Source organism: Balaenoptera musculus, chromosome 1 (assembly GCF_009873245.2).
Source record: "Balaenoptera musculus isolate JJ_BM4_2016_0621 chromosome 1, mBalMus1.pri.v3, whole genome shotgun sequence".
NCBI classification, from domain to species: Eukaryota; Metazoa; Chordata; class Mammalia; order Artiodactyla; family Balaenopteridae; genus Balaenoptera; species Balaenoptera musculus.
In genome coordinates this window covers 12131867-12145325 of record NC_045785.1, presented here as the reverse complement: position 1 = coordinate 12145325, position 13459 = coordinate 12131867, and the positions used below count along the sequence as shown (strand labels likewise).

Below are 13459 nucleotides of genomic sequence, written 5' to 3'. Positions count from 1 at the left end.
ACAAGAAGAGACTTTCATTTTAATATGAAAGTTTTCTATACTTTCATCTGATTAAAATATATACCAAACTTTATTTACTTTGCAAGTGTAGTTCATGCAAAATTTCCATGATAGATTTTTCACACAGACATGAAAGCCCCATTGCAATGCATGCCCATGTCCCAGCAATAGGAGGGCATTTTCAAAGAAATACAGAAAAAAATGTTAAGTGTAACTTTTTCTCATTAACTTTCAACTTCTTGGGTAATTATAAAAATTACTAAATTATGTAAATTGTTGTGCCCAAACAATCACATTTAATAATAAAAATGGAATCTTAAAAAGAAAATCAAACCAAAAAACCACTTGGGATATAAAAATATTGGGCTGCCACATGCTATTCTATGATAAACTTAACTAATTAAAGAATAATGGTTATTTTATCTTCTTGTGCTATCAAATTCCACATAATTTTTAAAATGCCTATTCCATGATTCAACGTGTTAATGTATTACTTAATGGTTACAGGAAATATATTCTCTTAGGGTTCAGCTATATTCAAATTGCCTCTGATGAAATAAGTCAACTTGGGAAACCGTAAGATACGCTAAAGACTGCTATTAGCAATGGTTTAACTTTAAAAAATCTTCCTGTAGGGCATGAATACTTGTCAATCTAAGAGTACAAAACTGTTGCATGTACAATTACACACATGCAATTATGTGTTAATATTAAAAACCGATTCCAATCCTACAAAGAAATCTTAAGTTCTCTACTTAAGAGAGTTCCTAAAAGACAATTTCACTTGAATCTCAAACATGAGGTTGAGTCTCTTCTCAACCTTACCTTTGGGTCTATCTTCTATCAAAAGTGATTAAGGAATCATGAAAGACATAGAAGAATTAGAATCTCTCCAATGAAGAATATGTGGCAAAATCTTACAACTAATACTATGTCCCCAGTACGTGCTTAGATTCCAAATCTCTCCACTAACCTTCATTTTCACCCACCATTTCACTTAGCAACCATACCTTCTCCTAGGCTGTTTTTTTTTACTGCTATTATTAAAAGCAACTGGCATGGCAAAAATTCAGTATTATCTTTCCTACTTAAATATGTTAAATGACTTTCTCCTTTTTTATTCACTATTTCTGGAATTTTAATAGATATTTCAACGTCTAACAAACAAGAGGTGTTCCTTTGAGACAAGAGAAAATTTCATAAATAATTCCATTAGTACCCTATCAAATGTTAATCAGTAAGAGCTGTTATTAATGATATAACAGAAGCAACAGGCAATAGTTCTAGAAGAATTACTGCTACAGCTGATATTTTATAAATATGCAAAGTTCTTATCCATTAGGAAGATATAGAAGGCAGGCACAAGAGCTAGCAGAGCTGAAATCTAATAGCTATTCTTTGATTCATCTATTAGTACTAAATGATTCTAGAGTTAGTGGGAAAAAAAGAAAGTTTGACTTGGGTTAGGAGAGGGGCTAATATACACAGGTCAGGACATACCAACCTTTTCCAAGTGTGGAAACACGACCTATAATCCCAATTAAATCTAGGGAGAGAATTGTGAACATAACTTCCCCAATTTTGGCCCCTCTTATGGGGGTAATCCACCTTCTTAATGGGTAAGGGTGTCAAATGATATTTAGATGAACCACAAGGAAAAAAAAAATCTTAATGACCAGATAAAATAATTCCACTGGAAGCAAGCAGTCCCAGACAAACTGTAACTCTCAAACCCCCAGACTTCTTTCTTGAGATAGCAGAAAATTATAAATTGATCCACATTCACAAAAATGTCCAGCCCTAAGTATGAATCAGGCAGCTGACAGAAGAGGAAATATCCTCTACGATTCCACCAAATGAGGAAGGCACAGTTGCTGGCCAACAGTTCACCTTTGTAGCCATCCAGCACAGTCAATTTTGATTGCTGTATCCACAACTGATCGTCACCATGTGTTCAAAGCTAAAGTACCTTCAACTGGACAGCAATTTGCTTAAGAAACAAGATAGTAATCCTCTTCTCCTGGGCTAATGGGATCTTGACGGCATGACATCCCATACATTCCAGCAAATAGAAAAGAATGGCTATATTCCAGAATTTAGGAACGTCCATCATCTCAATTTTTCCCCATTCCATCAAGGAGTATAATTCCAACATGGAAACTGTGTAGATCCAAAATGGGAAAATGAAGCACTGCCTTCACTCTTCTTCATCCAAGTACACATTTCCAGGTTAAAGTATTGTTTGTAGAATCCAAGAGGTTGAATCATATGGTCTGCTAGGTTTTTTGGTGACAATCCAATTCGTTTGTACACTTTGTGTAGTGAAAATTGAGAGCAGATATCAAATTCTAAAAGAATCTGTAGGCTCTAATATTCCAGAAATATTCCATATAGTACAACCACAAAATCTGTAGCCAAGTAGCTCCATCAGGTAGAAGGGATATATCCAAGGAAAGACTTAACATTATCCAAGAGAAGGAATAATTAATTCTAGAAGACAGGTAACTCCAAAAATGATGCTGCCATACAAAATCTTCCACCACTTTATAACTCAGGAGTAGATATCCAACCAGCTGCAGGAAATATCCTCTACGATTCCATAAGATACCAGCCACTGGGATAGAAATCACTTCCGTTTCCAACCCAAATTAGGAAACATTGAGAATGCCCAAAACTTTAAATCCATCTGGGGCCCCTAAATATGAGTTTCTGTTTCACCATATCAAATACAAAATACCTGCCTACAGAAACCTTGGAACTTACCCATCAAGTCTCCGCTCATAACGTCCTTCTCGTGCATGAAGTGATGGTGGGGGGCCATAAGCAGGCCCTCCACCACCTCCTCTGAACCCAGAAACCTCTCTACTACGAGATGCTATGGAAACTGTATCATCCAATCCCCGAGCAGCGCTCGGAATGGTGCCTGGTTCATTATAATCCGTGCGTAGGTCTCTATCTCCCATTTTGTTGACTGAGTTGTGAGCCTTCTGTGCACTTTTGATGTCCACAAAATCCACAAAGGCAGCCACTCCTCCTTCAGAACCCCTCTTGGGGAGAATTTTGACACTTTCCACGCGGCCATATCTGAAAAAAAATAAAGTCAATGTTATTGTTGCATAGTAATAATTTTCCAAAAATAGTTTTATAAACTGTTTGTTATTTTTAAACAATTTACATTATGCATGTACGGGGGAGGGGTTGCGAGTTAACTTAAAATGGCTTTTAGGGCTTCCCTGGTGGCGCAGTGGTTGAGAATCCGCTTGCCAATGCAGGGGACACGGGTTCGAGCCCTGGTCTGGGAAGATCCCACATGCCATGGAGCAAGTGGGCCCATGAGCCACAATTACTGAGCCTGCGCGTCTGGAGCCTGTGCTCTGCAACAAGAGAGGCCGCGATAGTGAGAGGCCCACGCACCGCGATGAAGAGTGGCCCCCGCTTGCCGCAACTGGAGAAAGCCCTCGCACAGAAACGAAGACCCAACACAGCCATAAATAAATTAATTAATTAATTATTTTTTTTAAAAAATGGCTTTTAAACTCACATTTTTCTTTTTTGAGGCAAATATTTACAAACATTTTTACCACATTATTTTATTGCTCTCATTTTTTAAATATAGTATTTACTATAAACTGCCTTTTACCTTTCTGGAACACTTAGCTGAAATGACTCTCAGAAGTTTTTAGGAATTTTTACATTCTAAAAAAGGATATTATACCTAAGATAATCAAAGTAACTTACCAATCTTAAGAGATTTTCATTAAAGTAAAAACTGTAGCTAAAAATAGCTATTTTATAGATCTCATTTTAATTTAATTCATTAAGTGAAAATGATCTTAGTGAAAAAATGAGATGACTTCAAACACTCCTTACTGGGAGGCAAAATAAATTCAAATATTTTGTGCATTTGCAAGTGTCAGTCTAGTTTTTAACATAATCTTTTACCATTTAATTCTCTTTTCCAGGGGATTAAAAGAAAAAGTGTAAAAATTTATAATTTATGTATAATTGTTATTTATATAAATTAATAAATCAGAAAATCTTTTGACAGACTCTTATGTATACTTATAATTTGGCATTTTAGAAAGAAGGGCACAGCACTTTTAAATATAGCACTCTTATATGCTGGCAATCCAAGATCATAAATTTTTTTTTTTTTTTTTAATTTATGGCTGCATTGGGTCTTCGTTGCTGTGCACAGGCTTTCTCTAGTTGTGGTGAATGGGGGCTACTCTTTGCTGCAGTGCATGGGCTTCTCATTGCGGTGGCTTCTCTTGCTGTGGAGCACAGGCTCTGGGCACACAGGCTTCAGTAGTTGTGGCACACAGGCTCAGTAGTTGTGGCACACGGGCTTAGCTGCTCCGCGGCATGTGGGATCTTCCCGGACCAGGGCTCGAACCTGTGTCCCCTGCACTGGCAGGCAGATTCTTAACCACTGTGCCAACAGGGAAGTCCCCAAGATCATAATTTTACACTTCCCCTGAAGAAGCTGACAACATTATCAGAAAGCCGAACTTTCCTTTTATATCCTCCAGTATGATTTAAGTTATTACCTCTCACAAGGGAAACATAATCTTAAAATCCAGTTTCATCAGGCAACTGAACTAGATGTAACGAAATTACTTGGGGTAAATTAACTGATGAAAGGATCTCTTAAATTTGGGGGGAAAATGATAGAAACTGAAATAGTTCTTTCCATACAAACATTAAAAAAAATTACCTTCCAATGTATCTGACAAAGGACTTGTATCTAGAATATAAGAAATCTTACAACTGAACCCATTTTTAAAAAATAGGGAAGATGGGCTTCCCTGGTGGCACAGTGGTTAATAATCCGCCAGCCAATGCAGGGGGCATGGGTTCAAGCCCTGATCTGGGAAGATCCCACATGCCTCGGAGCAGCAGCTGCTGAGTCTGCGCTCTGGAATCTGCGAGCCACAACTACTGAGACCCACGTGCCTAGAGCCCATGCTCCGCGACAGGAGAAGCAACCGCAATAAGAAGCCTGCGCACCGCAGCGAAGAGTGGCCCGCGCTCGCCACAGCTGGAGAAAGCCCACGCGCAGCAGCGAGGACCCAATATAGATAGACAGATAGATAGATAGATAGATAGATAGATAGACAGGCAGACAGACAGACAGATTCGTAAAAAAAAATAAAAATAAAAAATAGGGAAAACACTTCACCAAAGAAGAAATACAGATGGCAGATAAGCACAGAAAAAGATGCTCAAAATCAGTAGTCACAGGGAAATACAAATCAAAACCACAATAAAATACCACTTCACACCCACTAGGATTGCTATTAGAAAAGAGAACAGAACAGAACAAAACAAGTATTGGCAAGGATATGGAGAAATTTGAAACCTCCTGCATAGCTGGTAGAACTGTAAAATGGTGCAGCCACTATGGAAAGTGGCATTTTTCTCCAAAAGTTAAGCATAGAATTACCATATGACCCAGCAATTCCATTCCTAGGTATATACCCAAGAGAACTGAAAACTGGGGCTCAAAAAGATACATTGCACAAATGTTCACTGCATCATTATTCACAAAAACTAAAAGATGGAAACAACCTGACTGTCCATCAATGGATGAATGGATAAACAAAATGTGGTATATACAAACAATGGAATATTATATTAAAACATAAAAAGAAATGAAGTTTCGATACACACTACAACATGGATAAACCTTGAAAACATCATACTAAATGAAATAAGCCAGACACAAAAGGACAATCAGTTTATGATTCCACTTACATGAAGTATCTGGAATAGACAAATTCATGGAGACAGAAAGTAGAACAGAGGTTAACAGGGGCTGGGGAGACATTGCTTAATGACACAGAGTTTTTGTGTGGGATGAAAAAAATTCTAGAAGTAGATAGTGCTGATGGTTACATAACATTGTGAACGCACTTTTTTTGGCCGCGCCAAGCAGCTTGTAGGATCTTAGTTCCCCGACCAGGGATCAAACCTGGGCCCTGGCAGTGAAAGCGCCGAGTCCTAACTGCTGGACCGCCAGAGAATTCCCTGTGAATGCACTTAATGCCACTGAATTGAACACTTAAAAATAGTTAAGATAATAAATTTTGTATATTTTAACACACACACACAACTTATCACTAAGCCCAAGACCACATAGGTTTCTCTATTAGAAAGGAGAAAAAAGAAAAAAGAAAAAAGAGGGAAGCATCAGCCAATTCCCCATCAAAAAAGTCAGTCAGCCAAAGCATAATACAGGGAAAACAAATATTTAAACTTAAATTCTTAATAACAAAGAGCTAAATGCAATACTGAAAAGAAGGACCAAATACTTAATGCATAGATTATGCGTGTAGAACAAAGTCAAATGGCCCTCCGTCCTCAAAAGGGTGGGCTCACGGTTCCCATAATTTTTACATAAGGAGAGTACACTCTGGAAACAAAATATGAATTTATCTCCAAATTTAACATAAGAGAACTTTATCAGGTATTACATTACTCTTCTATACTGAGAAGACTGGAAACTCCCAAATTAAAAAAAAAAAACCTGCTTAACTCCTCACAGCCATGAGAACTCAGCTGGTAAATGTAAATGTGATGTCCTGATTTTATCTACTCTTTCCAAAACAACACAGTTCCTATAGTATTTAAGTATTCAAATGAAACATTTACTGACATCTATTAATTAAAAAAGAAAAAAGAGCAAAAATAATAAAACCACAGTTAAATAGTATTTCTTTTTTTTAAACATCAAGCCTTAGTTACAGGTTTTCAGAGAACCTATGGAACAGTCTCCAGTAATATGCACAAAATATTTTCTTAAATTACATAGTCAAAGGTTGTAGTAATAAGTTAACTCATTTGTAATTTTTAAAGAATCAAGAAAACCTAAATTTTTTTTTTAAATGAGAACATAAAATTAAGAAAGTGTGCTTGATTGCTACAAGCTGCAGTATATAGCAATCTAATGGGTTTGTCTTCAAAAACACAATCAAAAAACAACATTAAATTGGCTTCCGTTTGGTCAAAAATATTCACCATCAAAAAATATTAAATTGATCAACATACACTATAATTCTTCTACGTTTTTAAGAGAGAATTTTAAAATAACCCAAAACAATGCCAGATTTGCTGAGATGTCTGGTCTTTCAACATGTGACTATTTATATAGTCAAATTTATATAGTCCTTAGCATTTCCTTGAAGAATATAATTGCAGTGTATTAATGGCCTCACATTTTACATTTGAGAGCATGATGATATACTCTAATGTTTTTCCTCCACTATGAGAAAAGAGTAGGGTTCTAATCCTGAATCAATTATTTTTAATTTTATGGTTCTTAACAGGCACTGTTGTAGGCACTTGATGCATATCAGGGAATAAAACAAAGATCCCTAGTCTCATGGAATTGATTTATTTACAATTTTCAGCTCCTTGATATGTGAAAAGAAGATTCCTCCTATTCTAAACTTTTCCTCAACTCTACAAGAAACTTACTTTGTTAATTTCCAAAGCAACACCAAATACATAAAGCTAAAGATCATTAGTATGCTAAAACCCAATGAATTCTCTCAATACCCTTTCTTTCTAAAAGTTACTACATTCATCCATTATTAGCTGGTTTATCAATAAGAATGCAATTATTAATTTTAATCCTACCTTTTTTTGCAAGAGACCCTACTAATAATAAGCAATAGCAAAGAATAGCCACTATTCGTTTTCACACAAGTCCTCCTACTACAGAAAACAATCCTCCCCAAGTCATTCTTGAAACATCTACCTGTTATTCAGGATAGACTTACAGAATTGTAATGAGGAGAATATCAGCCTCTTTGAAGACGCGTGCAATTAACCTAAAACACCCATTCATCTAAAACCCAACACATCACTTTCCAAAGATTACATATTTTATCAAACTATCAATTCTTTGTGTATTGCCCACTTTTCCACCCTTCCACCCCATCATGGCTAAGCTGTTCCTTATTCAAAAGAAAATGATCAATAAGTATGAATAGACAGAAAGCGAAAAGCAAATGAGCATGCTGTAAGGGATAAAAAGGCCTAAGAAGGGCTTCCCTGGTGGCGCAGTGGTTGTGAGTCCACCTGCCAATGCAGGGGACATGGGTTCAAGCCCTGGTCTGGGAAGATCCCACGTGCCGTGGAGCAACTGAGCCCGCGTGCCACAACTACTGCAGCCTGCGCACCTAGAGCCCATGCTCTGCAGCAAGAGAAGCCACCGCAATGAGAAGCCCGCTCGCCACCACTAGAGAAAGTCTGCGTGCAGCAACGAAGACCCAACACAGCCTAAAAAAAAAAAAAGGGCCTAAGAGATGAGTATTACAGTCTGGTTGGGTGACCTTTAATAGTAGAAACAACAAATATTTGTGTTTTCTTATTTTTTATATTATGAAAATATTCAAAATCATTCCTCTTCCAAACTCAGACAGTTGGGTCATAAATATATCCGTTACAACCACCAAATTATCTCCAATAATGCAGTAACATCAACACTTACTTATATAACCCTTTTATAGTAAAAAATTTTTATGAAGGAATTACTAATTTATAAATCAACCACTTGATCCTATATTTAGATCAAAAGAATGGTTTCCCCTATGTGTTAGACCTTTATTTTATTTCCTATACCAGTGACTACAAATACTTCAAGAATGCCAAAAGGCAGAATCCCCTAGAAACTTAAATAATGCATCATAACAGCATTTAAATTGGATCTGGCCACATTTTTCCTACATAATCACAGGTCAAATTTTTTATTGTGATAAAATATAACATAAAATTAGCTATTTTAACCATTTTTAAGTGTACAATCCCAATCTTTTCAAATTAATCACAGCTATTTCTTGTCATCAACATAGTAGAGGTAGACATTAAAGCTACCTCATTCACAATTACTGATACCCCCCATACTTCAAACCATTAAATGTAGTAAGTAGCTCAGAATCATATACTTAGATGGCAAAACTCCTGCGGTTTGGACATACCCAAATAAGATGATAATATTTTTAATATGTCATATGTCTCATTAAATCAGTTAAAATAAGTTAAAATCCAAAAGAAGAACTTGTTTTAACAATTATCTAGAATGACAAAGATAAATTTAAATTGTTAGCATGACAATGATAAACTACAAGTTAACAGTTTTACTCTATCCAAAGACAATGATCAAAAATTGATATAAATCCAGAAATAGAAAATATTTGCAAATTATTTATCTGATAGGAGCTCTTACAACTCAACAATGAAAAAGACATAATGCAATTTAAAAATAGGCAAAGGATATAAATAGACAATTTCTCTAAAAATATATACAAACAGCCAATAAACACACAAAAATTTGCTTAACAACATTAGACTTTAGGAAAATAAAAACCAAAACCACAATGAGATACCACTTCACACGCAACAGGATGGCTAGAATATTGATAAAAGCGACAGACAATAACAAGTATAAGGAGAAATCTAAACCCTAATAAATTGCTGGTGAGATTGTAAAATGGTACAGCCACTTTGGAATTCAATTTGGCAGTTCCTCAAAATGTTAAACTTAGAATTACCGTATAATCCAGCAATTCTACTCCTAGGTATGAACTGAAAAGAGAAGTCCACATAAAAACACATACAGGGGCTTCCCTGGTGGCGCAGTGGTTGAGAATCTGCCTGCCAATGCAGGGGACACGGGTTCGAGCCCTGGTCTGGGAAGATCCCACATGCCGCGGAGCAACTAGAGCCACAACTACTGAGCCTGCGCGTCTGGAGACTGTGCTCCACAACAAGAGAAGCCGTGATAGTGAGAGGCCCGCGCACCGTGATGAAGAGTGGCCCCCACTTGCCACAACTAGAGAAAGCCCTCGCACAGAAACGAAGACCCAACACAGCCATAAATAAATAAATAAATAAATAAATAAATAAATAAGTAAGTAAGTAAGTAAGTAAATAAGTAAATAAGTAAATAAAATTAAAAAAAAAAAACACATACAGAGGGAGGGCTTCCCTGGTGGCGCAGTGGTTGAGAATCTGCCTGCCAATGCAGGGGACACGGGTTCGAGCCCTGGTCTGGGAAGATCCCACATGCCGCAGAGCAGCTAGGCCCGTGAGCCACAATTACTGAGCCTGCGCGTCTGGAGCCTGTGCTCCGCAACAAGAGAAGCCGTGATAGTGAGAGGCTCGCGCATCACGATGAAGAGTGGCCCCCACTTGCCGCAACTGGAGAAAGCCCTCGCACAGAAACGAAGACCCAGCATAGCCATAAATAAATAAATAAATAAAAATAAATAATTAAAAAAAAAAAAAACACATACAGAAATGTTCACAGTATCATTATTCATAATAGCCAAAAAAATGGAAACAAACCAAATGTTCAACTGCTGAGTGGATTTTTTAAAATGTGGTATTATGTCCATACAATGGAATGTCATTTGGCAATAAAAAGGAATGAAGTTCTTATACATGCTACAACATGGATGAACCTCGAGAACACTATAAGGGAAAGAAGCCAATCACATATTTTATGATTCCATATATATGTGAAAGGTCCAAAACAGGCAAATACACAGAAATAGAAAATAGATTAGTGGATTCCAGGAGATGGGGAGAAGGAAGAATGGGGAATGACTGCTAATGGGTATGGGGGTTTCATACTGGAGTGATGAAAATGTTCTGAAATTAGTGGTGATGGCTGTGTAACTCTGCAAATATACTAAAAACAACTGTACACTTTTCAAAGGAAAAATTTTATGCCATGTGAATTATATCTCGTTAAAACTGTTATTAAAAGAAAAAAGACAAAAAATAGTACCTGTCACTGTCTTTTATATTTATTTATTTGGCTGCACCGGGTCTTAGTTGTGGCACGCGGGATCTTTAGTTGCGGCATGTGGATCTAGTTCCCTGACCAGGGACTGAACCTGGGCCCCCTGCACTGGGAGCACAGAGCCTTAGCCACTGGACCACCAGGGAAGTCCCTGTCACCATCTTTTAATACAACAGATTTTACATCTCCTTTAGTCACAAGTGTCTGCGTTATCTCAATACAAATCAACTGTCTGCCATGTTTCCTGTAAATGGGCACATTTAAGGAAGACATTTTCTATTTCAAGCATGCCTGCCCGGGAAGGTAAGTAACCCATTAGATGACAGCCAAAACCTATCTTCATTTCATGGAGATATAGAATTCTTTCAGGAAATCTACTGTGAAATAAATTTATGTATAAAAGATTTAAAAACTATTCTTAAATAATTAATATATTCCCCTTTAATCACTTTATCTTTGGAGTAAGTACAAATGATTACTAAAGATGAAAAAAACAGACTCAGAATCCCTAAAGCCAGCAAAGGGCAGTCAAACACAGGCCCCTAGCCTCATTTTAGAAAAAGCTAATATCCTAAAATGTTTCTCTACTTGGAGGAATGGGGGAGAGGTGGAAAAAGAAGGGGGGGGGGGAGAATGATTTGTAATATTTTGCTGATTTGTGTTCTCTCTCTGCCAAAATATATATATATATATATATATATATATTAGTTTGTTGTAGTCTTCGGTCTGGAAAAGACACTCAGCCTGAGATAAAAGCCCTATGTCATAAAGGAAAAGACCATATAAATTAAACCATATAAAAATTACAGCTCCTAAATAGCAAAATACAGTCAAAAGACAAATGGGGAAAAATACTTGCACATGAGAAATAAGTGATTTCCTAAATATACAAACTTCTTCCAAATCAAGGGAGACAGAGGTCCAAACAAAACAGAGGCAAAATACCCAAATAGGAAATTTTTTTTTTAATATTTATTTTATTTATTTATTTGGTTGCATCGGGTCTTAGTTGCAGCAGGCAGGCTCCTTAGTTGTGGCATGCGAACTCTTAGTTGAGGCATGCATGTGGGATCTAGTTCGCGGACCAAGGATCGAACCCAGGCCCCCTGCATTGGGAGCACGGAGTCTTAACCACTGCGCTACCAGGGAAGTTCCAGGAAATTCTTTAAAAATACACCCATACACACAAAATGGTAAACAGAACAAACACATTTAAAAAAGCTGCTCAATTTCCACTCAAAATTTCAAAAATCCAAATTTAAAAAAAAAAGTGCCATGCAACACAAAGACCTAAATTTTAATAATACCTAGATATTAGCTAGAGTCTAAGAAAATAGATACTTTCATAACACTGTCTGCAGGAGTATAAATTAGAGAAACCTCTTAGGAAGACAATTTGATAGACTGCTTAGTAAGCAACACTGTTTATAACAGCTAAAAAAAAAAAAAGAAAGAGAAAAAAAAAAGAAGAAAAAAAAAGCAACGCATCATTCCACTTTCTCTATGAATTTGACTGCTCCGGGAAACTAATGTAAGTAGACTCATACAATATTTGTCCTTTTGTGACAGCCTTATTTCACTTAGCATAAAGTCTTCAAGGTTCATCCATGTTGAAGCATGTGTCAGAATTTCCTTTCCTAACATAATATTGTAAATCAACAATACTTCAATTTAAAAAAGAAGAATTTCCTTCCTTTCTAAGGCTGAATACTCCTCCATGATACATATTTTGTTGTCACACATTCTGTTTATCCTTTCATGGGTCATGAACACTTAGATTGCTTCTACCTTTTGGCTATTGTAAATGCTTCTATGAACATAATACATTACTTTTTAAAAATGAAAAACGATTTATTGATTCTAATTAGAAAAGGTTTAAGAAAACTTGAAGACTGAAGATAAGCTTAATTCAACCAACAAAACTATAGTCAGCTGTTTATCAAATCCATGGTTAGTGCCTAGATTCCTGTACATGAAAACTTTATGACTACAACTCTTGGGAAAAGGCAATGTTTTCAGTAAAGCTTTGAATGACAAAATTCTTCAGAACTATTACCGGCACCATTACTTCAGTGAAAAAATACGTATATGCATTATTTTGCACCAATCTAATGGTGCAAAATAACTATTTACTAAGTAAAATTAATTGTTAACAAAAAGATAGTGCGCAACTGATATGTAAACCTCTGAAAGATTATCCAATTATAAGGAGAAAAAAATCCCAAAGATTCTATGATCTTTAGATGTTACTGGTTACATAAAATAGGAAGCCTGAATCTTTTAGACAATCTTAGAAAGAATTCATAAGGTACTTCTTCAGAGAATAGGAGGGAAGAGTTTACACTCTAAAAGTCAAAATATATAGTGCAGGGGACTTCTCTGGCAGTCCAGCAGTTAAGACTCTATGTTCCCAATGCAGAGGGCCTGAGTTCGATCCCTGGTCAGGGAACTATATCCCGCATGCCGCAACTAAAAGATCCCACATGCCGCAACTAAAGATCCCACACGCCGCAAAATCCCACGTGCCACAACTAAAACCCGGTGTAGCCAAATAAATAAATAAATAAATATATATATATACACACACACACACACACACACACACACACACACACACACACAGTGCAGGGATACAGACAACAATGG

At 36.6% G+C, this 13459-nt stretch overlaps 1 protein-coding gene across 5 annotated transcripts in view; it reads right to left on the bottom strand.

The window, feature by feature from the left end:
- SPEN (spen family transcriptional repressor) overlaps positions 1–13459 on the bottom strand; it is an 82801-nt gene that overhangs the window by 53637 nt on the left and 15705 nt on the right. For all 5 annotated transcript variants that reach the window (XM_036851615.1, XM_036851624.1, XM_036851631.1 and 2 more), the window contains exon 2: positions 2764–3084. In XM_036851615.1, coding sequence (XP_036707510.1) covers positions 2764–3084 — 321 coding nt within the window. The remainder of the gene's footprint in view (positions 1–2763; positions 3085–13459) is intronic.